Here is a 26,397-nt window from a genome sequence, read left to right as displayed (position 1 = left end):
TCTACTTTTACATCCCAATACTGCTCATTTTAATTTCAAATAGAACTCAAGATGATAATATAATGAGATTAGTAAGGAGTAAATTTTGCAATTTTATGTCAAAAGAATGGTAATTGCTTCTGTGAAAATAGTTCCTGTATGCCAGGAAAGAGTCAAACGAAAATCAATTTGATCTGGTCATTGTCTGTAAATTAAGGGGTTATAATACGGCAGTCTGCCTCCAAGGGATCTCAATCCCACTTATTGAGGTAGTAATAAATTTTTCTTTGATTTTGATGACACAAAACTATGAAGTACCATTTTAGCAAACTTACATTTAGTTTGGATGCTAACTTTCATTAATTTTCCATCGATAAAGAAGAACTAATTTTCTTGTGTTTGATGATCCGGTTCAGACACAAGATGTCTGAAAAGTCTTATTTCCATTCATCAATGGCATTGTCTAGCGTTACTTCAAAATATAGAAGGAAGTTTGTGAGAGAAATACATAGAAGTATTTTGTTAAATATGGATTTTAATACTATAGGAGCGACCATTATGTGTAAGTTTGTGGAACACTTGGCAAGCGCATCATTGACTTCTTAAAGGGTTTATACAACAAGAAAATGAAAGAGCAAACGACTTGTAGATCCTGTTATTAATTGACGACAAGTTGTAAATTTTCCGAGTTCAGAATTTATAATAATAATAATTTTGAATGTGTTAAATAAAAAAAATAAACTTGAATGCATACACAGTAATTTTTCTTGTAATCTCATGGAATTATGTAAAGGAATATTCAAATATAAACAATAAAAATATCATAGAACAGTACGTTTTAATAGGTTTAGGTAAAAGTAGGTATGTCAAAATTCATTTTACTCATCTACAGTTAGCAAAGGAAAAATGAATGTCGATTTGTAAATAATAAACAGAAGATATATATAGGAACTGTAACTAATTTGCGAAATCTAATTCTTGCTTACCTGGGTAAAACAACAATGAATTAACTGGAAAATTTACAGTTCAGTAATATTAGTAATGTAGGATGAGGTAATGGAGTTGAAAATTCTGATAAAGTTAATCGCAATCAGAAATTGGTATCTTCGATGGATGAAAACTATTGCGCAACATTTGTGTATGAAGAGCAAAGTAGAAAAACGTCGAAAAATTGCTGCGACAGTGGATGTTTTTTTAAACCTTGTGAAGAAATAGTTATTCAGAAACGCTTCCTTCCCACATACTCGTTCGGGAGTTAATCGATCGATTGAAAATAGAATCTGTTTCATAACGTAAATTCATGGTGAATAAAGAAGTAATATTCACTATTAAGGTAACCGGCATAAAGTAAAATGTTTGGTTGGAGTTAGGTAGTTTAAAGCTGTGGGTGCCAACGCTGATTACGGGAATAATGTGCCTTCATAAAGGAAGTAGGGGATATAATGTTTATTTGTTAAGAAGTCAACATTCAGTTTCAGAATACCATTTAGACTTTAATTGTGCAGACAGCATATTCGCTTGCGATGGCTTAGCTTAATTTATGTCCGCACAAGCTGCAGTTGTAGCCTAATTTCCAATGCGAGTAGAGTACAATATTAATTATTATTTAGTTGATCTTGCCAATCAGTATAGAATTAATTTAGAAGAACTAGAATATCAGTTTTTAACGTTTAATCTCGACTCAGTGGTGGAAAATTTTATAATGAAAACTTCCTAGTTCGAAAATTCCTTACATTAAACTTTGTGTAAAACCAAGTAAACAGAATGGGCATGCGGGTAATTTCCATGCGAACAATGATATTCCAACAGAAGACGGTTTGTTGGACTGTTCTGGAGTAGATGAAGAACTCTTTTATATTTTTCATACGATAGCTGAAGAGATTAAAAGGGTTCCGTGTCCGATGTTTTGCTGGTTTTAATGAGTAAGCAAAAGTGTATTGTATTCATACAAACCAAATTCCTTTGCGTGGTGCATATGTGGACTGCTATTTGTTTTTGAACATTTTTCTTTATTTTGTGGTTAATCGTGGCTCCTATTTTTAAAGAATAAAGTAAGCCAACTCGAGGTCATACGTAAACTAGTTTTACAAATGGTTTACCAGTACAGCATAAATTATTTACTAGTCTGCCCATTCGGCGTTATTCAAGATTGAATAAGCCAAACCAAGTAGCGCGTCTGAATAAGCGATTGAGTTAGGGAAACTAATATATAAGATTATTTGCATAAAGTTAAATCTACTTTAGATTTGTAATAAGGGATAAGAAATCTTAAACATCTGTGAGGTTATTTGGTTCACACAGTTACAGTTAAGAAATATATAAGAGGATAAGATAGATTGTTTAGAGCCTAAATTAGGATAAAGCGGGAAGTATAAAACCTTCTATCATTCTATTTTCTGACCACCAATTAGGTTACATAATCTCCAATAAAATTCGTAAGGGCTTACACATTTTTGTAATGAAAGTTGTGATTATGAGCGAAAAGAGCTAGTTGACCTTTGACCCCGAGTTAAACCAGTTTGCGGCCACTTCTTGAGATTGAGACCGAGCGCAGTTGAATTACCAGCCCCAAGTTGCAGTTATTCATTAGAAAAAAGAAATGGCCATAGCTACAACGCTTTTACTTTATTTAGATTATACATATAATTACAAATAAGTTTTTTGCCTGTTCTTATGTAACAGTGGGGTTATGAAGGACGGGACCTACAATTTAAAGTGGGTTAAAAACCACTACTTAGTTTGTATCCGAGAGAAATTGTCCTCTAGCTGGGCTCAAACATGGGACCTCTGATAACAATAGTGACAATTCCACAGACCCATCCACGGAGAACATCTGATATATTGTCCTAATCTTGCATGTACTATACATGTGAAAACTTTGAGTCACTTTACAAGAATCAGAACTAAAACCTGCACAAGTGAAATCAGTAAAAAGTACAGAAGATATACTTCATTCCTCCAAGTAGTTCATAGAGTCAGAAATTTAGCGACCTATTTTAATTTGCATATAAGAAGTGAATAAAGATATGAATCATTTGAGTTCACTCTGGTTCTGAAATATTTATATTATTTTATTGGTTTAAATTAATTGCTTGTTCAACACACACATACAAATTCTAATTATATGCATTTATTTAAACTTCAATGTGAAAATAATTTTAGTTTACACACAGTGGTATAGGTATGAGGTTCGTGAGCCGAGGTCTCACTATGTATCTTCACAAGGTGTTCAAAAACGACATAAAACAAATTAATCCTTACACGAGGACATAAAATGAAAGTTATGAGTCACCGCACTAAAGGATATTCGCTAAAAGTTCTTGGACTAAATTATATTATGCTGCAGTCAAATACAACAAAACGTTAAGGCGTTTTCGGAAAACTCCAAAATATTGCACGAGATATAGCTTTTCTTTACCGTTACGACTAGTTTTCTGTGGACAATGTCTAAAAAAACGCAATTATGCACCAAGGTTGTTCTATAGGCGTTTTCATGTTTTCGTCCGACGATTCACTTCCCGAATTTATTTCGTGATATCACATGTATATATGTTATACTGCTTATTTTCAAGTAACAAGAACTAGAAATGTTTGAGGCCCTAGTTCCACTTATATTTATTACCACAATCTGACATCTTTAGAAAAACACTCACTTAGTCTAAATTTTTGTGACATTACTACGTTCGTTCTTTATTAGCTTGGTTGGTTTGGTGGGTTTAGGGTTTAGCGTACCCTTCTGCAATGATGTTACAAGAGACATGAGCCTCAGTAGAATCCGAATCATTAGTGGTGTGTTGAAATTTTAAGACTCTTCCACCGGGTATCGAACCCGAGATACATGATCCAAATTTGGACGAGCTAGCCGCTAGATAGATGGCAACGGCAAGGACTGTTGCATTTTTTATATTGCTACTTACGTATGTTTATTCACGGGAAAGTTGGTTCATGGGATTCAATCCATAGTTTCTGATGAATTAATCTTGAAGTAATGTTGATTTTTTTATTACTTTCAGAAATTTTTTTAAATAGCTAACGTTGCCAGAAACTAGCAGTTACTACTCGCAACAAATTCCAAATCCCAGTTACTAGGGGGAAGTATGTAGCTTGTATCTATGCTAACGTCTCATACAAACTTAGTGCTGCAGAGGGAAGCTAAATTTCAACCATGATCTGTATGAAATTGTTGATCTTGCTCTCCAAAGTATACACTCCTACCTACTTTCTACTATTGAGGCAGTGTTATTGCAAAGAGTTGAACTAGAATTATTAGTAATGAAGAAATTGACGTTCTCTACCTAAAGTGTGCTTTCACAATATACATCATACAGCAGGAAATTGCAAGAAGAAAATATTTGTCTTGGAAACAAATATACTTTCTTTGTGACCTTTACAAAAATATTGTATCCGCTGTACAGAAGCGAAGGAAAGAAATGGGAATTGGATGGCACCCCGCGGCCTTCTACCACACTCACTGGGAAAGTACGTAAAAGGTGAAGGGAAATGCCTACCTGTAACCAGGATATCTGTTTGCAAAGATGAAATTGAAACACAGAACCTTCAATATATAGTTCCTGACAATTTACATTTAAAAGTTCATTACTTTTGATCTATTTTATTAAGCGTAAAATTGAAACAACTATTTAATTTATATTACTTTTCTGCACAAATAAGGAAAATTTCAAGTTGTTACTTACCATTTTTCGCTAGATATCCATGAAGTAAATTTATCTTATGGGGACTGAGAAACCACTGGTAAAAGGCATAAGATCCCCTTAATAAAATTATCTGCTTGATTCAGAGAGAGACTAAATCGTCGAAATCGTAAACCAAAAAAGGCGTATGTTAAATGTTTCTGTATTTAAATGTTGAAGAATCACTGTAATTATTTAGTTACACGTACTGCCAAGATATGGATGTGTTATTTAATTATGTTATATATAATAGTATTCACTTGCGTGAAAGGAAGAAAATTCGCAAAGATATTATGAATAATCCAGTGATCTTTTATCTACAGCTTCTTTTGTTACTCTTTAAAGTGAGCTTTTCTTCCACTTCCTTTTCATCAACTAACTGCTTTATGAGCAGAATTATGATGATTGGAATTGTGAATTTAACAAGGAAACTTTTCTGATTTCAATTTGTTTAAAGATAATAAGAATTGTTGCCTTCTTTTACTAAGTTGTTGTTAACTTTTACCTCCAAAGATAATTATCCTTTCTCTAACTAAAGAATAATATTTTTTGTATTAAAGAAATGAGTAGTTCTTATAAAAGGAAGATAATAAGAATAAGCCATATTAAATATTGAAACAATATCCGTCAAGTTATCTGTAAAGTTTATTGTTTGTAATTAACATATTTCTTTTTATTTTCATGACAGTAAAGAGTTTTTCGGTTTCATGACAGTATAGTACCTTAAGAATAGTAGACAACGTTTTAACCATTATTGCTTTCGTATTTTATGGATTTGGAAACTGCGTTTTCAAATATGAGATCTTATTATTATTATTGTTATTTCTGATGATATAATAATAAGATACGACGAACCTTTGTGAGCAGTGTGTAATTTCCAAGTTTTAAAGACGACACAGGATTCCATAATTTAAATTGAATGAGTTTTGTAATATGTCATATATATATTTAAATATATATATATATATATATATATACACACACACACACACATATATATATATATATATATATATATATATATATATATATATATATATATATAATTGCCACGTATTGTTTTCAAATCTGAAAAAAAATATTTATAAATCAAAATTCGTAGTATTGCGTCTCACTGCAGCTCAATACCTCTGAGAGAACTGTAGGATATGGGAATAGGGCAGAAAGTGCTTAAAAATAAGAAATAAGCTGTTACGGTAGCTAAGTGATATAATATGTGGACATAGAGTGAGATTATGATGGAACTTAGAATATAATGGAAGTTAGAACATAATAGGAGTCAGATTATATTGGCAGTCAGAGTATAATGATATAGATTGATGTCTAACAAAATTAATGTGCTTGTGAAGTAAGATTGATATAGATAGCTGTGTCATATAGCGGCAAAGATTAAAAGTAAAGATACAGAATAATTTAAGTCTGTATCTTTGTTGAATTAAGTTAACTAACAAGAACACGTCACGTATGAAATCATTATTACAGGATAACACCTCTAAAAGTGAAAAGCTTTGCATTACAGACATATATCGCAATAGCTCTGGAATAAATGTAATATATTTACTTACCGCGCAAGCATCCTTTCCTCCGTGAGGGTAACCAGCGCATATTTGATTTTCAAGAATCCCTCCTTGTTTGTTGTAAAGACGATTACATGTATCTACATTGACAATGGGTACTATGACTTTCAGAAGGACATTAGATTCTCTACCAGATACCTAAACAAGGAAGTAAACTAAATGGGCAATTAAATAATAATTAAATTGATCTTGCACCTCGAAGATTTATTCGAAAGTTTATGATAATTGTAGTTCACGTTCTAAAAGGTGATATGTTTTACATTAACTATAATTCTACTCTTTAATTCTAAGACAAATTGGTAATTTAGGCGAATTTTATCCTCTTTATCACGTATTTGAAATTATATATATATATATATATATATATATATATATATATATATATATATATATATATATATATATATATATATATATCCGATCGACTAACAGTTTCAGAGTGTGTCTCCTATCATTAAAAAAGACATGGTGCAATTAAAGGCGTAGCACACACAACATATCCTCTAGCTGAACGAACAGTAACTTAGCAATACAGGGACGTAGACACGTACATGAAAGCACGATTTGGATTAATGTGATCTCGAAAAGAAATTTTATTCATAATACAACCATAAGCCTTTAAGATAGATCGCAAGAGAGTTGAAAGACACCATGGACATCAATTGACCACGAATATCATTTGATAACACTGACTGATTTAGTTTATACCTTAAATTTTGAGTTGCTCTTATGTTCGACTTGTAAATACTGATCAATGTTGGACTGCACCTTCTGTCGGAAGTCGAATTAAGGTTCAATGAAAACCAGATTCTAGTACCCAAATGAAAACAAGAAGCATTTAACAATTTAAAACTAAGTTAGATTTTTCTCGTTGTGCCTCAGTGTGTTGAGGAAAGTTAAACTCAGCGACAAAACAAATCAATCAGTTGTTCAAAGGAAAAGATTTTTTTTGTATCCAGTATACCGAAATCTTCTCACAATCCAAAAACGAATCTCTTCACTAAAAACGGTTGAATATTTATGGAATTTACACAAGACAATAGTCCCTAGGAGCTATTTGGCAGTCTACAGTACAAGGACAATAATGAATTGAATGAATCACTACAGCTTCTCTGATTTGTATATTATAGGCATCTCCTGTCTAAAAATGCATTTCGTCATTTATTATGATCTAGTTTCTGCTGATTTTTCTCCCATATATTTATTTCATGTTCATCTATGTTTCTTTCTTAATTAATCATTACAAAATTATGTTCTTGATCATCATATAATATTATATACTTAAACGTTGTGATTTTCTACTGTCATTTATTTATTTTAAAATACAACATTATCCATCTTTCAATAATATTTCCTGAATACATTTATGATTTCTACTGGTTTGACCCTCTTTAATATTTCTATGTTTAATATAGGTTTTCTTATGTTCTTGGTTTATTCTTTTAATCTTATTTCTATTTTTACCGTTTTACTTCCCACTATTCCACTTTTCCCCTTCATACTTTGTAAACTATATTTATGACTTGGACTCTATGGTATTCCTTTGTATAAAGAAAGTTCATGCATTTTGTTTACACATTTTTCTCTCTCACTTTCTTCTATTTTTTTAGGCAAAATGTTTTGAAAATAAATATGTCTTCCTTTATTTAAATTATTCACTAAGTTTCATCTATTTTTCTCCTCCTTAACATTTAATTATGTTTTTCTTATTTTAACTAATACCCCGTTCAAAACAATGGTACATAAAATTTCTACACATCCATATCATTAATCACATTCGATGACAAGTAGCACAATAGATTCTATATTACCACCCTGGTTTCATACGTACATTATGATTACAAATGATGGTGTTTGTCGTGATGTTTGCATAACATTTATTAGTTGTAATCAATAATTACTTTTTCTAGGTACTAAATCAATTTCCAGTGTCTTGTTTGCCGATCGTGATCGAGATTTGTCATCGGCATGTAAGATTGAATATGAAAAGCGATATTCGGTACTTTTGCGTTCCATAACGTAATTGTGAATGAAACGTACAAATAAATAGCACATGAAATTAAGAAGGTATGCTTTCTTATTGCAAATGTTGCCACTCGGGCATTTTTCTTATTTAATAGAGAAACCGCTTCATAACACTGGAAGTGTTTGAAATTTTGTATTAGTATGAACATATGTTTTTCTTTTATCGTTAAAATTGTGCATCACAAATAATGAAATATTATCTGCTTTTGTGACTTCTAAGCTGATTTCATCAGACTTACAACTCAAAGCTAATAAAATGTATGAGCCTCTTCATATTATGCTCGTCGCGTGACCACACAGTGTATTTTACAAGGATAGAAAACGCTATTCTTTTACAATCCTTCATTAATATTTTCATGTTAGACAGAAATAATAGATTAATTCATTCACATGTATTTAAATAAGACGGAGTTAGGACACATCAACATAACCTGGAAGCCTGTAACCAGTGCAAATCATCATGCAAAGTCTCCCGCAAATATCTAAAACTTGTGCAGTAATATTATAAGCTGGCAAAACAGATGACAGAGATACTAACCATGGCCATTCAATTCAACTATAAAATATCCAACTATCTTACCTTCTTCTCACATCACGGATCCTCAGATGAAGAAAACAAATATTTCTGATTAGGAGAGACATATATATATATTTTGCATTATATCCACATTTATATTTATGACGTTTTTTGTAGTGTAGCATAAAATATCTGTGCCAAGTATATCAACTTTCGTTAGAGGTTTTGAATTATCACTCGAACTCTCAGAATAATCAACGACTTAAAGATAGATTATCTGCTTTCAATTGCTTGCACTTTTGTGTACTTAAACGCTTTCTTTTTATATCTTATAATTGTTTTTCCGATGCCTATTTTGTATTTATTTCATATCAGCAAGGCAGCGTATAAATTGGGAGTCGGGTATTAGGAACTTCGGTTTAGATACAGTTTGGAAAACCTATTCTTTTTAAATAGGTTTTTGTAAATAGTACCAAGAAGTTATATATGCAATTTTATTCTATTTTGTCATTTTGTATAGTTTGTAATTTCAAACGTTCTGCTCTATGATCTGATGATCTGGATACATTCTTCCTTCGTTTTCTCACGTATCGCTAACACGAATATGTTTCATCAACTTAAGAATAAGCTCCATTTTCACAACGTTTTTACATTATTACATAGGTGTCAAACCTTGGATCATTAAATTCTATAAATTTTCAAACATTGGACTATTCAAATGGAAATGATGTGATATACGGTAATCTATTCATAAATTTGTATAGGAGTGTGGTTTCATAAGATCTTGAAGTATTTCTATGAAGTTACTGTAAAAAATAATCAATCATATTTTATTCACGGACTACACCACGTTTGTGATCACTTCCAAAGTTCCCGAAATTCATCCTCAACATTACACTAATTACTCAATATTTGGAATATTGCAAGAAATTCATGCTAAAGAGAAAAGTATAGTGCAAACAAAGGTAAAGGAGAATGCTATCTGTGTACGAACCTGAGACGAGAAATACCAAGGAGTGGACGAAAGAAATTATGGGGATACAATAAATTAATACAAGAAATATACTAGTAATTGCCAGCTATAACGTAAATAATATTAGTATTTTGATCAGGTTCCTGTACGTTTTAGAAATATAATCATTACATCTATATATATAAAAGAGAACGCACAAATCCTTTGTTCCCTCATCACGCTAATACGGCTGAACCAATTTCTTTCATTTTTGGGGGGTTATTAGGATTTGGACCCTAGATGGTTTTTATCATATCACTTTAATTTTTAATTACCAGTGTCTTGAGATAATTGACCAATCAAGTGTCCATAACGTACAAATCCTTTGTTAGTTCATCATAGGTAAAAATAAACGTATTTATATGCAACCGTGTCACTCAGCGGGTTAACATAAATGACAGGCGATATAATGTTAACATTTACTGCAATCTACTATGGTTTTTATCATATCACTTGAAAGCGAAAAAGTAAAAATTATCTAATTAACAAGGTTTATTGCGTTCCGGGGTGACCGCAGCGAAGCGGGGTGAACGCTGCTAGTTAGAAATATAATATATACACACTATTTCCCTGTACAAGGTATAATATTATTATCATTATTTTTACTAAATTAGACACATTTACTGCAATCTAAGAAAAGAGACATGCGCAAAGGGACATTTAAAATATGCGCAAAGAGACATTTTGCAAAAAATATTTGAGGTGGACAAACTGTTTTCTTAGACTGTTGTTAACTGCAAATAGCTATAAGACAAAAGGAATCCAACCTGAATTATAAATTAATGATGCGAATAAATTGAGAACAAGTATAAGTTTTAGTGTTCAGTCATGTCAATGTAGTAAAACATTACGATAGAGAGACAGGTGTAAATATAAATAATTACTTTATAACAAAATAAGAAATGAATTATATCACAATTTTCTAATAGACACTTCAAAATATAAGAATTGAAATGGAAAGTATTAATGATATTTACCTTGGTATATCCCCAACCAGTTACATATAATGGAGTTCCATCGTCTAATTCTTCTCCTGGTGTAGGTAATGTAACTGGTTGAATATATTCATCAAATTTCAATGGGTTTTGTAACTGAAACATTTATAAATATATAGTATATACTATTGTATATAATACTACATATATACATAGTTTTATTGGCAATTAATAACTTACTTCATTTAGATACTTAGTAACGAAGACAAAAATTGTAATCATGGACAGTAATACATCAAAGAATCAACATGATTCTTGTTTTTCATCCTAAATGAAAAATATAAGGTGCTTTAAATTTAGTGTTAGAATCCAGTTTGTATCAATAATGGGAAGAAAACTGATAAAGAAAAATAAAGCGACACCAACAAAAGCCTGTGAAAAGCAAGTGTACTAAGGGTTCCCTATTAAATTGCCCGTGGGTGAAACCTTAAAATATCAAATCAGACCTTACGTAAAGAGATACCACAATTCAGATTTTGAGAATAAAGCTACTGTTAAACAAGTATCAATGTGGGAGCATTTGCAAGATGAACTCCTGAATTCATCTGAATTTGTTCACTGAAAGTAAAGATTACAGTTTTGGTTTAGGTAATTACAGTTTAGGGAATGGTTGGTGCTAGATGAATGTAACGTATTTCGAATAAACACATGACAAACAAAATTAGCGTATATGTGAAAGAATCAATTCCATTGTCAAAAAACAGCCTACTATCTCTCCTCTCATGTTCCAAGTGCTTCTGTAATCGGCGGCTAATAAATGCATGAATTTCATGCATGAATCTACTACAATCGACGCATATTATCGTCGAAATTTCATCAATTTTTAGTGGTAGTTGGTGCTTTATATAAAAGGAATGCTAGCGAAACATCAGAGGAAAAGGTAAATATGGTAGATCAGAAAGCTATTGAATATAACTTTCACTTCAAATACATTTGTAACACTGTCGTTCGTCAAACACAATTCTGACACAGTATGTGTTATGCTTGCAAGCAATGACATCATAATAAAGCAACCGTGTTCTTTTTTAGGAAGAATCTAGCATTACAACTGTGGTAAAATATCTAGAATATCTAGAACAAAAAGGGAACCTAGGTTTATCATAATTCCCACAGACCTGTACAGAAAGAATTGTATTTTTTCTACCGTTTTTTAAAATATAGATAGTATTTGCAAGATACACGGGGAGTATAACAGCGCCTTTTTTTCATGCGCATTACATGTAATTTGTTACCCTGGGTTGGTAAAAATTTCTTTCTTAGTTATCTAGTTTACATGCATCTTCGAGTTTGATCAATATGAGTTATATGGGCTCTTATGAATTCAGAGTTACCTTCAGAATTCAGTGTTAAGTATTCAAAAGAGCGTTATTTGTAAAATATTGCATTAGGTACTTAGTACTCTGTTAATGCATTTTAACCGATAGCAGCGTCGCTGTGAATTATGCAAATTCTGACAGCTACTATATGTTACACAATGATTTGGCGGACAACTCTGTGATAGTTGTGTTAGTATCTATAAGTACAACTGAATTCAGTAGTACCCAGTTAAGGTGTGCATTCTTTGAGCATGGGCATATTAGGACTATTGCTGATTAAGTGTACTTTACTGATCATATTTATAGCGGTCGCAAACTGAATGTTAAACGTATTATTCTATCATTTCTTACTTTTCTGATTTACGACTTCTGTCAATTCGCCCCTCAAATCCAGACGCGTACCCTCTGCAACTCTCAGGATCATACCGTGCAGGACTGTCTCAGCTCATCTCTTACTCAAGTTTATTTATTTTTTAGTGTAGGTCATGCAACCTTGCAGTTGAAATATCAGATGCAGATTCTAGATTTTACAGTGCATTTCATGTTCTCCAGAGGGATACCGAAGCATTCGCATCGTCCCTGAAACAGCCACTTAAAACTGTTGAATCTAATACAAAATTCGTCCCATCCTTCCCTCCACTGATGAAAGCTCACATAGTATAGGAACAGCAGAAACTCTCAAAACTGAAGCTACATATCCTCATCTTCATTTCCGGTTATAGACCAGGCACTTCCGTTCAATCATAAGTTCACCACTAGTTCGGAAGGTGCTGCTAGTGATTTTGTAATTGATTGGAACCCCAGCATAGCATAATAATTAAGCTTCAGTTTAAAAATTGACAAGTGACTAAAATTCTAAGAGTAATCTAAGTACTGAAGTAAGAAGTGGCAAGAACGACAGAACACGAGCAACCGAACCAACATGTTAAAATCTGTTGTTAAAACCGAGGCGAATAGTGTTAGCCCAAGTTTGGTATAAATTATTTAATATAATTTATATATTCATTTCTTGTTCACACATTACAAATGTTCTGGTTCTCAAATCATATTCCATTCTTCTATCAGTTTTACATATTTTTCCATGTTAACTTTTCATCTCGATACTGTCAACATAAACCGTCTTACCTCTTCTTCAAATTACATGCAATACGGGGGTTTATATCAGGAACAAATTTATATTCTATTTGCCCAAAAGATGGCAGTACCAACTTTCTACACATTCCCCATCACCAATTTGTTCTACGCTTCACTGGAAATTTTTCAACAACTGTTCTCACCTATCGCCATGATATCGACTTCAAAGAGCTTTTTCAATTACCTACTGAAAGTATAACCTCAGAAACACTGCGCGTTATGCAGCGCGATATTTTATTTTTAAATATTGTGCCTACTCAATTGCTTCATAATGGTTCCTCTCCTTTATTTTAGCAGAATAGTTTGATTCTACTTTGGCACCAATAGATCTGACTAAACTTTAATGCTTCCCTGCCAGCCTCTCGAATTTAAGTGCTACTTATGATTCTTTAGAAGTGTGTCGACACTTATTTACTAATGTGCCTGACTATACGTTGTTTATAGGGACAAGTCCTGAAGATTGGATAAATTCTATATCAGTCACACTCTTATATATCCGGTTCAACATATGGACATGGTTCCTGTCTGTTTTAGTGATCATTATTCTCTACTCATGGCCATCAATCTTCCAGCCGAAAAGTTTATTAAACACAGTGTAATGTGGTACTTTAATACTTCAATTTTACATGAAACGGAATACTTGACCCTCATACATGCAAAATAGGAAGGCTTTCCTGACATGCAAACACGATAGTATGGTTCTCTTTTGCAGTTTTGGGAAAATCATATAAATCCAACTCTATGCTCTTTGACAAAGAAATATTGTGGAACTTGAATGCTGATCACCATATGCAATATGAGTACTAGTCTGGTTTCTTTAACGGAGTATATGATAGAACAACATGTCGGTTGTCACTTACGGTCTTACATTCAGAAGATATAGGCTTATTTATTAACGATGTATAGAAGACGTATGTAAGGTTTTTATAGTTCGTAAGAAAATACATCAAATGATGATGTTGAGCAGGCTGGTATCCTTTAAATAAGCAAATAGTGTACAGGGAGTAGAGAAAATAAAAAAAATTATTTAAAAATTAAGGCCCAAGGTGGGTATTTGAATATGAGTTTAGAAGTTGTCGCTCCGCCTACTACTAATTGTTCTGACGTTTTTTATTTTTGATTATATTCCATCTGTGGTAACGGATCATGATCACGAGTGTCTTCCTGGCCGGTTCTCAATAGACCAGGTTAAGCAGCCAATATGTTTGGGAAAACTCGGAAAACCAACAGGCTTTCATTCTGTACTACTAGAATTTTGTGCCGCATTTGCAGATATTTTAGATCCCCTCCTCACAGTCCATTTTAACCAATACCGCACACATCGTTTTTAGGGAAGTTTCTCAGAACATTCATCTCCAAAGAATTGCCAGCAACTACTGTTACTAATTTTCTTCCTACAAGATCTTTATATACAGACTTAAAACTATAAACTTCTTGTCTCACGATGAAAATGTAATCATATAATAAGAAGGTGGTATATTTAACATTTAGTGTTGAAAACAAGAATTCTATTTGTAGGTCCTTACCAAATCATAGAGATTGAATTTTCTTTCATTAATCTGCTGATCATTTTTCTCTAGCAATTGTATCCTTAGATTATTCCAACGCATAATATATCGTAATTATCACTTCCAAGTTTTAGCTAAATATGGGTACCGTGAACTTGTTATTTCTCTTATCAAAGAAGTATACTCAAACCTAAAAACTAGGTTTAGTCTAAATGGTCACCTAAGTGTACCTATCTCCGCTGATAATGGTATTCTACAACAAGGGACAATATTTAAAACTTTATTCACCACTTTATCCTCAGCATCGAGTATATGCCACACACTACCTATTCCGTGGTGGTTATGCGTATAACAATAGTATAGCACCATGATTGTACATAGATGATACCTACTATATACTACGAAATCAACCAGACCTGGAAAGTTTAAAATATCTGAAGATCCTGTATCTGGAGGCCTCTCTCGCCCAACATAGTAAATAAAAACAAAATATTTTGTATGCATGAAAAATGTCGATCTTTGTATAGTAGTATGTTTGATACTGTTTCAACTATCAAAGTTCTGTTTCCTACTGTATTGCAAGATTTGTACTTTACAACAGAGCATCAAGAAAACAGGTCTTGTCAGTGCCTCTAAATTTAACATCCTTTAGTATCACATAACTCAAGTAATCTTCGTGTTTGTAATGTTTCTTAAAAAGCTTTTTTCAGCTTATTATGATAGTTTAACCCAGGTGAAAGATTTACCATAGACTATCTATTACTTCCTTATGCGTAGCTAAAACCCGCGTTGCTGTACTCATTTGCTTTAACAGAAGGAGCACAGTTTAGAAATATTGAAACTCAATCACGTGTTCCACTCGTGAACAAAAGATCTCGAATGGTTCCCGATTCTATCACTGCTACGGTTTCCACCGCCTTGACCTTGTGCTTCCGATTCCTATCTTTTTATGAGCAATGAAATTCAGATAGACATAATTAGTTAGACATTCTTTACCAAAAATTCCATATATTTCTATACATATAATCCATATTTACGTGTTTTAGCACTACACATAGCAGAATACGCCATCCTTTGTCCAGTTCTTTTAATGTAAACAATATCATTATTTCCAGATGTTAATAACTTTCATAGCTAGAAACTTAATCATATAAATGGATTACTCTAAAAAAATTAATGCTTATTCTTGTAACGGCGTGACCAATGTATATTAAAGTGTATAAAATTCATTTAACATACAAGGCTAAGTGGTCCTCTTCTTCATGTTATCCGATGTGTTTTGCAAACACATTTAACAATAGACATCACAACGTATTATAACGCAAAACACAAAGAAATAGCATAACCGGTAAATTGAACTGTCCTTTACTGTTGCATTTAAATTTAAAGTAAGTTCTGAAATATGCAAATATCTTTGTAAATTCTCTATATTTTAAGCAGGAAAAGCTATTTAAGAAACAGCGTAGCTTGGTGACGCACCGAGTCATCATAAATATCTTTTGAAATTTGAAAATGACAGATTCGAAACACGAACCAAAATATTTTATTCATTTTTGAAAATATGACGAAATAACTCAGAGGTTGTTAATATTATTTACACATGTAAATCTTACATTTAAATATTTTGTTCTGAAATTTAGTGTTCGTTTAGTACACTGCTTTTATAGGACTTCTCGGTTTAAAATCCTTAGGATAATTCTGGAACACTCGGGTGGCTGTGCAATTAAACTAAGAAAATGAAAATAAGCATGCAATTAAAAATTTGAGCTACTCCGTGGCTGAGCGGCTGGCGTACGCGCGTTTGGCGTGGGAGACGGCGGGAGCTCATGTGGTTCGGATTCCACGTTAATCAGTAGGTCCTGTCTCATATATCCTCGTTACACTCAAAATCAACTCAACGCAACGCAATTAGAAATTTATGCAAAAACAAATTTTATATCTGGTAAAATATATTTAAATTGCAAATATATTTCATAAAAGATACTAATAAATATTGGCAAGTTTTAAAATGTATATATTGAATAAACGATTCTCACTAAAATGAAAGGATTCTCACTAATTATTATAACGATGTCTATCACTTAATGAAAACGAAGAGTTATTTCCCAGTTTCATGAATAAATTCAAGTATCCCTTTCTGATTTTCATAAATAATCGTCCGATATGATGCTTGAAAATACACAATAATATGCTGATAAAAGGTTGTACGATATTTTCACATGTAAGAAAAATAAATCTCTGTTGTGGCGTAACGTGTGAATGAAAAGGTTGAAACAATCGTTAAGAATATAAAAAGATCATCCGATATGCAGGCAGTAATTTCGAAATGCTGCTTTTCCGAAAAGTACGGTTGCACAAAAAACAGATCTTTTAAGTTGAGATTCTCAAATTTCACTCACTCTTCGTTGAAGAGATGTAGTAGAAATTCAAGAACTCTAGAGTAGCAAGATATATATATTAGTAAACCAATTTAGCAAGCAACCATATAGATTCGAAATTTTACTTCTTTGCTGTTGTTATGTGCTAACAAACGAGACAATAAAATAGTTTCTTCTTTCTAGATGTAAATATTTATAATATACGAGTCAGGGAACTCCGTTTTGAAGTAGCTTGTTTCGAGGCACGATGAGAACATGCCCCATACCAAACTTGACCTTTTCCTATAGTAAGTGCAATTTTCATTAATGAACTGAAAGGTATGAGTTCACACTAACACTTATCGTGATGTATTTAAGAAATGCGAACTCTGGAAACGTGGTTGTAAGAACGGGCTTTGAGACTTCCATCTGTATATATTCTAAAGTACTACAGTCATACTATATTATTGTACTTTCACACAAGTTTTACTAAAAGTATAACTCTATGCATTATAATAAGGTTCGATATATAAGTATGGAGAAGAGATAAAAAATAAGCTGTATAGAGAAATAAGAAATAAAGACATTCAAGGAAGAATGAAAGAAAAAGAGAGTAAGGAAGTTTACGGCTAAAATGTAAGAAAAATTCATTAGGACACTATTCATAAATTAGTAGCCTTATAAAAGATACTTTGGAAGGATTAGTATCATAAAGGACAAAGAGGGAGAAGAAGATGTCAGCTCCTTTGGCATATGCATTCGAAAGTTCTGCTATATTATCAAAAAGTAAGGTTTTAAAGAAAGATGAATGAGGGAAGAGTTGTTTGTTGCAAGGACCTGCCAGTGTCACAGATCGCTCATGATGATAGTAAGGTTATAGTCATTCTCGCGAAAAATGGGTATGATTCGTTTTATCTCCATCACGATACATTGCAACGCCCTTCCTTTTGTTAAAATATTTAGGATTACTTATGCGTTATATTATATTTGTGTTATATTGGGGTGTTATATTCATATGTGTACATCTTTAAAGTTTGTATCCAACTATTCATTCCCCCGTTAAGCCACTGCATATACCTTATGATTTTTACATCTGCAAATTTCGTACCCTAATTTACTAGTACATTGAGAAATATTTTTAAAATTCATATCTGACGATAATTAGCGAAAAGGCGACACAAATATGGAAATTCAACGAACACAACTTTGCGCTTAACGTTTAGGCATATATATATATATATATATATATATATATATATATATATATATATATATATATATATATATATATATATATATATATATAATTTATGATTATTTTTATCAAATATATATTCATCAGAAATATATTCAGATAAAAATTCATTTTGGCTTCATTACTTCTTATTTATATTTATTTTTCTTTCATTTCGAAATCATTCAAGTATCTCTTTCTATTCTGGAGATTTAAAAGCAAAAAGTCTTATACATATTTGTTTTAGGACTAAAAGGAAAAAAGGAAAATGAAATATAGGCAATAAACACCAATCTTAACACTTTGGTGTTACACTTGAAATGTACATGACAGAAAAACATTACACTTAATTATTTCGTTATATCTAAATGTTTAAAAGATAAATAACATCATCTGAGACCTAATTTTGAGCTCTCGAATTTGGAAAATTTCAACTTATTTTCGAGGACACAGTGTCTCAACACAATAGGCTACGTTTGGCACAAATACTAGTGCAGCTAGGATATATATAAATATATATATAAAGAACAAAGAGGTTTGTAGGCTTTTGTGTTCTCTTGTAGATGTAAAATCTTTCAGTTATATCTCCTACGATCACGTTGGCTAGGATGACGGCGATGATGAGAAACGAATGAAATGATGTAATGAATAAATTAGGAGGAAACGTGAGTACTCCGAGTAAACCCGTACACAGAGTGTGGCCACCAAAAACTTCTAGCAGGGATCGTACCAGGGACCCGATACATTAGAGGTAAATGTCCTACCACTGAACAACAGCCTCACCGTTTTTTAGAGGTTGACTCTGAATAGGTTTGTAGGGTTTTGTGAAAAGAAGTGTACACCTATGTCACTACGTACGTCCTTCGAAGTCATAAACTTCATCTGAGAAAAGTGGGTTTGATCTGATACATCGTACTTATTGCTAAAGTGTTTCCAGAATTTCTTAAGTAGTCGTCTCACATTACTCCTATATTAACACATGTATGATAAAAGAGCTACACTATTCGTATGTCTCTTGCACTAATACGAGTTTCCACTGAAATGTATCTGTTTTTTTACTTGAATGCATTACGTCTCTCAGAAATAGACGCGGAAGCTTCGCGATCCTTCCAAAGTGTTCGTTTTCAATATTTACCGTACGAGATGCTACCCTACATTACTTTTAATATGCAACTTTTCCTATCGATCATTGTATGGAGGGATCTGCGCTCAACACATAAATGCTAATTGAAGTTCATTCTGGCATTTCGTAATTCAATTTTCTTATTATTATTTTTTCTCCACTCTGTATATACTGCGGGACATGAAAGATTATATGTGAAACAAAACACAAACTTTAAAACTATTTGCAATATTACTCACATTGGTACTAGATTACTACTTAAGCTGTTTAGATGTTAAATATGTATCGAATTTGATATGATCTGAAAAAAGTTTGACATTGAATTGATCAATAGCGTTCCTAATCGAACTTCGGAATACTCTTAGTTTCGCATTAGTAGCTAAAGTGACCAACATACATATTCTAGGACTAAGCATCGGTGAACCACTGATGGGTAACTAGCGATAATTCCTCAAAAATTGGTGGCCCCGCAACAACAATGTATTGTGGGCCCAATTTCCGCTTTCAAAATGATGCTACCAGCGGGAGAGGCGCGACAAAATGCCAATCAATCATAAAATTGCTTCCTCACAATATGTAAAATCGTTTATATGTGGAAATTCTTCATAATATGGTGAGTCTAAAAAACACTACCAAAAAGTACCAAGGATTGGGCGCGAAACTCCAACCTTATGATCACTAGGCGCGTGCCCTTACGTCTTCGCCACTTAGGTGCAGAAGAGTACATCGATTGTAGAGGGATAAATAATTGACGTGTATTTAATTTGGCAAATAAGTGTGTTCGTTTATCTATGTACAATCAACGATAACCCTTTGAGATCTGGTAAAATGCCTTTATAAAAATAATTTTAAAAAATATGCACATTTACTTTCTTTATTTCGTAGATCTCCTATATTCACTGTGTAATGATCGGCGACTGTTGCCATCTAAATTCATACAATTATATGCACTAATCTGAATATTTTTCAGTTCATGATTAAGAGTCAAAGATTATTGTTGATCTCGCCTACTTTGGAACAATACGTCGGGATAAATATATAATAATAATCGCATGCACTTACCTGGCGATAATTCGTGTTGGTCCCTCGCGATTCTATGCGACGAATTCAAGAAGAGAGGGTCCAAATGAAGCACTCGCTCCAACGCAGTGGTAATGTCAACACCCCGAATCTAGATGTATGATTCGACTAAACCCTGACGCCAGTGGCACAATACCGGCAATCCTTCGACACATTGATATATCGACGATTGACATTGACTTTCCGGCAAATGGGTCACTAGGTGTTGACGACGTTTATGGTATAGAATAGCTTTCGCAAAATTTTTCATAGTAAAAGTAACATTGTTGTGAGTAAGTAATAATAGGACAATAATAAAACGACTAGGTAATGCAGAAAGGTATTACTATAACAAAACGACTTAATTAATGTTACTCTGATCCCTAAATAAATATCAAAGGAGGGAAACCCCGATGTAATTTCCAGCGGTCAAGTTAGGAGGTGGTGTTCTGAGTAGGTAGTAATATAGTAATAATTGGATATGAGTACTAAAGTATAAACGCAAAATAACTTTTTAATAATTGTATAATGCTGATTGTATTGTGCAACTTGTTTGCGTTACAGTTAAGTCAGAAATTCTTTAGCAAAATCACAAAACGATTTTATGATGTACAATACTTCTGTCGTTTCATTTTATAATGTTTCGTGATGCATTTTCCATGTTATATGATAGTTATAGAAAGGATGTAAGTTAAAATTAGTGATTAAGGTTTAATGTATATTCATAATTGGAATTTTACTGCGTAGATCTATAGTTTTATATAGACATTTTTTTAATTATTATTAGAAACACAGGTGTAGTACAGTACAATATGCAATCATGCAGTAAAAGAATTATTGGTTTCAGTAAGTTTACATGTATGTTTACTTACAGCCTTGTAGTTTATGTTACTTGGCTAATTACAAGCTGTTTTAAAAAATTGATTGCTAAAATCTAAAACAAAAACCTCAAGAGCCAGTATCTTCATCACCACTACATATGCCTAGATACCAAAATTTTCTTTAAGTCGGCATTTGATACTGGAAATCTATTGCGTCTATTGTTTTCAGGGTTGAATGTAGCGCATTATTTTCTATTGACTTTGATCCTGCTATTTTAGTCCATGCTCGACAAGGAATGCTTTTCTAATACATAATGAAGATTTTTACTGCGCTCCTGCACTGGTAACTGAAGTGTTGGTCTTATATGCTTGTATATAATGATAGTTTTGATGAAATATCAGTTTTCATAACTTTTCTTGCTCTTACAGTGGGTGCCTTTCTCCTTTGTTGTTAATGCAGCTGCAACTGTTCTGATTTGGTTTGATTTGACTTGCTCCCGTGATCTCATTCTATCTAGGTATTGTGCGATTCATTTTTTCTTATTAATGTTACTAATGTTCTGGTTTCCCAAAGAAAATTGTCCTTAAGTTTAGGGAAATCAAAACCACATACAGAAACCAACATTACTGAGTTTAAGGCATAGATACTAAGGAGGGGAAATCGAAATACGCAGAATATAACTAGTTTAATGCATCCTTATATAAATTGAACAAACCAATTCTACCCTAGGTAAACATAACTCTGATATGGTAACCAACATAGATATAATAATTTTTAACTCCTTGATTTGTTACAGGAGATAACTGCAGGTCTGTAGTTAATGAGAAATGTTATATACTTGTTTAATATTGCCTGCCCCTCGTTGGATTCTAATGTTGTATGTTCAACATTGATCCGTTTCACGCTTAGTTACTACTCCATATTAATTAGACATAGAAGAAATGAGAACAAAATTTGTATGATATAATAGGGCACCGCTTTAACTAACTTTATATTTCTTTCCTTTGCCTGCCTACCGTTAGTCTTGAATTACTTCCTCCTTTTTGTTATTATGATGTGTAAAGAACGGAAGTGCATTATGAAAATGTATTTTTGCTACAGTTTTTGCTGTATTAATACAGTGCATGCTGTAGATGTCTTCTAGTAGTTATGCTGACTAATATCTGGGGTTAGGATCTTTCTTGAAAACCGTCATGTCGAACGTCGTGCTTATCGCACGGTAAGAATCAAACAGCACATTGTCATCTAAAGCGTACTATTTTTTAACCTCGTCTCGAAGGCAAAAACAGTATGGTTGTTTATAGCGTGCTATAAACTAGGGAAATGAGTGATAATATCGACTCATGCTCCTTTGGCATATCCTTGTGTTCTCTGATATGTGCAGTATGAAACCCTATAATCTAGTGTGGGTTATAAAATATATTCTTTTTGTACAATTATGGCATAGTTCTTGTTTTTCGCGATCGACTTCGTTACCTCAACGATATAAATAAAAACAGTCTTCGGTGTTAGCCTGTAATTACCGAATATTCCATTACCGTTTTCAGACCTCAGTTGGTAGAAAACAAATTATGCTTCACACTTCCTTTAAAACTTACTCCCATTCCTGCTTCCACATAGTGTATTTGTACGCAATGTAGAATCCCAAAAATGAACGTGAATACAGTATTTTCTCTAAGGGATTTAAACACAGCGATTAGATATGCATTCTTGTTACATCCTGCATCAATTTCAAATGTATTTGCTATGATATTATGTTGTTTATTTTTTATCAAAGTAAATAAAGAGAAAAAAAAACAACGTGTTTAATGTAGAAATTATCAATGAATATTCCACCTTCGTCTTTTCCATTACTTTATTGAATGTTGGTTACAAAACAAATCTATCCGCAAGACCAGTTCAAATGCATCATTCTTGTTAGCTTCTTTCAAGTTGTTGATGTCACTTCGTTTCAAAAGAGTTAGTTCGATTACGTATCTAAAAGAGTTTCCATGTTTGTCACTGACAAAGTACATTACGTCCTCACGATTATAAATTTATTATTGTGTTTGCAGCATGAAACCAAATTAAATCATCAATATCATTACTCATTCTTATGGCAAAATTAAATGTATGACTGTTTTAATAGGTAGAATGATTGGAAACGCAGTTCATGACCAATATTATCAAGTAAATCTGAGAGTGATTTAGACAAGTCTATAGTGTTAGTTTAAATATATGTGATTTGAGGACAACACATGAGACACAATTTTATTTTCTAATTTGAACGCATTATATTGTCAGCGAATCTAGGGAATATGTTTACATTCAACTGTTGTAACTGTTAAAATATTAGAGTTTCTACAATTTGGTTAAGTATGGGCTTATACACGTCAAACTAGTTAATATTCATTAAAGACCTTGTTCAAAAGTCTTAAACTAAATGGCTACTAAATACTACCTTTTCTTCTCAAAGCTATCTTTCTTTCAAGCTTTCGGTAATAACTATTGTGAGTACTCCGATTAATTGAGACAACTAAGTTTACTACAGCACATGAATTACTGAAGTAACGTAGAAAGTAGTTAAACTGGCAAAAAGTTGTTAACCAAGTTTCTTGATCACCATATTGAGTGCTAGATAATTAATATGATCGTATCGTAAGCAACGGTATTTTCTTCTTTTTATTTTCTGCTACGTGCTAGTCTTAAACCATTTGCATCTCGGTTGAGATTTAGGAATTAATATTATGCTTATGCCTTTCTGTTCAGGTATCTCCGCTTGGTTATTTTCCACATATTTTCTTGGTATTCAAGAATCATCCAAATACCACACTTCTTAGCGGCTAAAATCCTGCTGTGGTAAGCCTTCTATTTTTGAGTTTGTTAGTTTGAGTTTGTACACTACCATTATACACTTTCAAGAATTTCGGTAACATTAACTTAACAATCTTAATTAAGTAACGAATTATTTAAGATAGAGCAAAGTGAAGTTTGCTAAGTGATGCATAAAATATATTAAGGTTATTTAAACTATCCTTTTTAAATGATCGATTCCATCCATTTCATTCACATCACTCAATAAGAATACATTTTTAAAGTTCCATGATATCATCTATCAGGATGAATTCCTTTGACAACTTTGGATACCTGTGTAGAGTATCTGAGTTGCTTTCTTTTCTACTCGTTATGCATGTCGCTTGATTTAGCCCATGCCAGATATATATAATGGTGACTGGAGAATTGATATTGGAAGAATATTGAGCCTGCATCATGTAGAATAATTACTCAGGTATTGCCATCATCAGAATTAGTCGTCTGAAATATATATCTATGATTATTTTATTATCTTTATGAGTGTAATATTGTATCTTTTACCAAGTACCATTACTCTGCAGTATCTTATATTAAAATTCTTTCACAAGTCGCTTTTCGTTATACGTGGACGCCATCGTGAGCAAACCTCATCTTCCAGATACCTCTTATACAAGAAATAATCCAATTTTTTCTGCAGTGAGTTCTTATGTTTAAAGGTTGTCAACCTTTCTAGTACTTCGATAATTATAGTCCTATTTTTGGACGCTCTACATTTAATTTTCTGTATAAAGATACTGATCAGTAACCTTTCCATTCTAACTCCCTTGTCTTTCATAATATGGATTTCATTACTTCCATTCAACTACCGGCTTAACTGCAGTTGTATTGGAGCCTATATTTTTATACGGTGGAACTTATTTTCATATTTAATATTAACATTTATTGTTCTTTCAATAATGTTCGCTAAAGCTTTTTCTTATCATGTGTTTATTCTATTCGTGGAAACGTCCGTGTAAGTAAACGTGAACTACAATTTAATGAGTTGATTACTATATCCAACCTCACTACTTCTAACTGTCATTTCTATTAATCAGTAAACATGTATGGCTAACTCGAGGAATATGACCATTATGTTTTTGGCTTTTTCTACTACATGGCAGAAATTTAAACTTAACATAGATGTTTTTCAAGTGATGACGAATTAGGAAACATGCAAATTGGTTTATTTTCTCTAGTAGACCATTTGACGATCTTAATGTACTTTTGATTAATGAAGAATGAGTAAATGTTTGTATACCTACTAAGATTGATATTCAGTTTATGTCTATCAAAAATTATAAGTTTGACACTCATTTTTTAAGTGAAGTAACCGACGGACTAATGATAGTTGAGTGTAAGCCATCACTATTTTCATGTTGTGGTACGTAATCTAAAATATCTTATTTTTACGCTACTCAAATTATAAAAAATAATATAATTAACTTGTTTCCAAATTAAACGCCCGACACCAAACACAAAACTGTTGATAAGCATACTAGTATTTTCTTACTATGTTGTAGGTGCAGCAATGCAGAAACATGGTTAGAAAGAATGTAACAGTTAACACATGTAATAGAGAGAGTCGGATGTTATATTTCCGTCCTAGAGTCACTCGTTCTGACGAGACAAAAATAATTGAATTTATAGTTTTGTGATATTTGTTAACCTTAGCTTCATTTACTGTTATTTAGAGGCATGAAAGTGAAGAAGAAAAGATGCTTCTGTGAATAAATTGATATGTGATTCCCAGTCCTGGTTAATTGATATACCAAAAGTTTTCAAGATTTATATAATGAATTGTCTTATTCCTCCATCAGATTTTCTATGCTTGCACTGAAAAAAACTACACCTGAAAAAAAAACTTTTCTTCAACTTCCAGCTCTCAGACTATAAGTGGAATGCACTAGTATTGCGATTTCTAAAAAAAAACATATTTGGGAAATGATTTTGGTTTTCTTTACATCACCAAATTATTAGGGTGTGACATTATTTTCGATTTTAAACTCATGGAGAGCGTAATATTATAAAGGGAAACGGTTTTCAGCAAAATACTAACTGTTGATCATGACTTAATTCGCAATGAAATCCGAGTAGGTCTCATTCTACTTTGAAACATTCCGTTCTATTCTCCATGTTCACTAGCTTCTGCAGTCCGTCTATCTGCTCATGTGTCTGTTAGTATTCGACGCGATTGATATTGGTTCACTCCTATTCAT

General features: G+C 32.5%; 1 protein-coding gene across 1 annotated transcript in view; it reads right to left on the bottom strand.

The window, feature by feature from the left end:
- Positions 1–26,397, bottom strand: part of LOC145683293 (trypsin-1-like) — a 171,493-nt gene that overhangs the window by 26,443 nt on the left and 118,653 nt on the right. The window contains exons 5-6 of the mRNA XM_081754652.1: positions 10,779–10,892; positions 6,236–6,385 (exon numbers count right to left, since the gene is read on the bottom strand). Of these exons, the coding sequence (XP_081610778.1) occupies positions 6,236–6,385; positions 10,779–10,892 (264 nt within the window). The remainder of the gene's footprint in view (positions 1–6,235; positions 6,386–10,778; positions 10,893–26,397) is intronic.

Source organism: Thermobia domestica, chromosome 4 (assembly GCF_964235325.1).
Source record: "Thermobia domestica chromosome 4, izTheDome1.hap1.1, whole genome shotgun sequence".
NCBI lineage: Eukaryota > Metazoa > Arthropoda > Insecta > Zygentoma > Lepismatidae > Thermobia > Thermobia domestica.
Note: the sequence above shows the minus strand (reverse complement) of the source record. Positions and strands in the feature narration are given on the sequence as shown.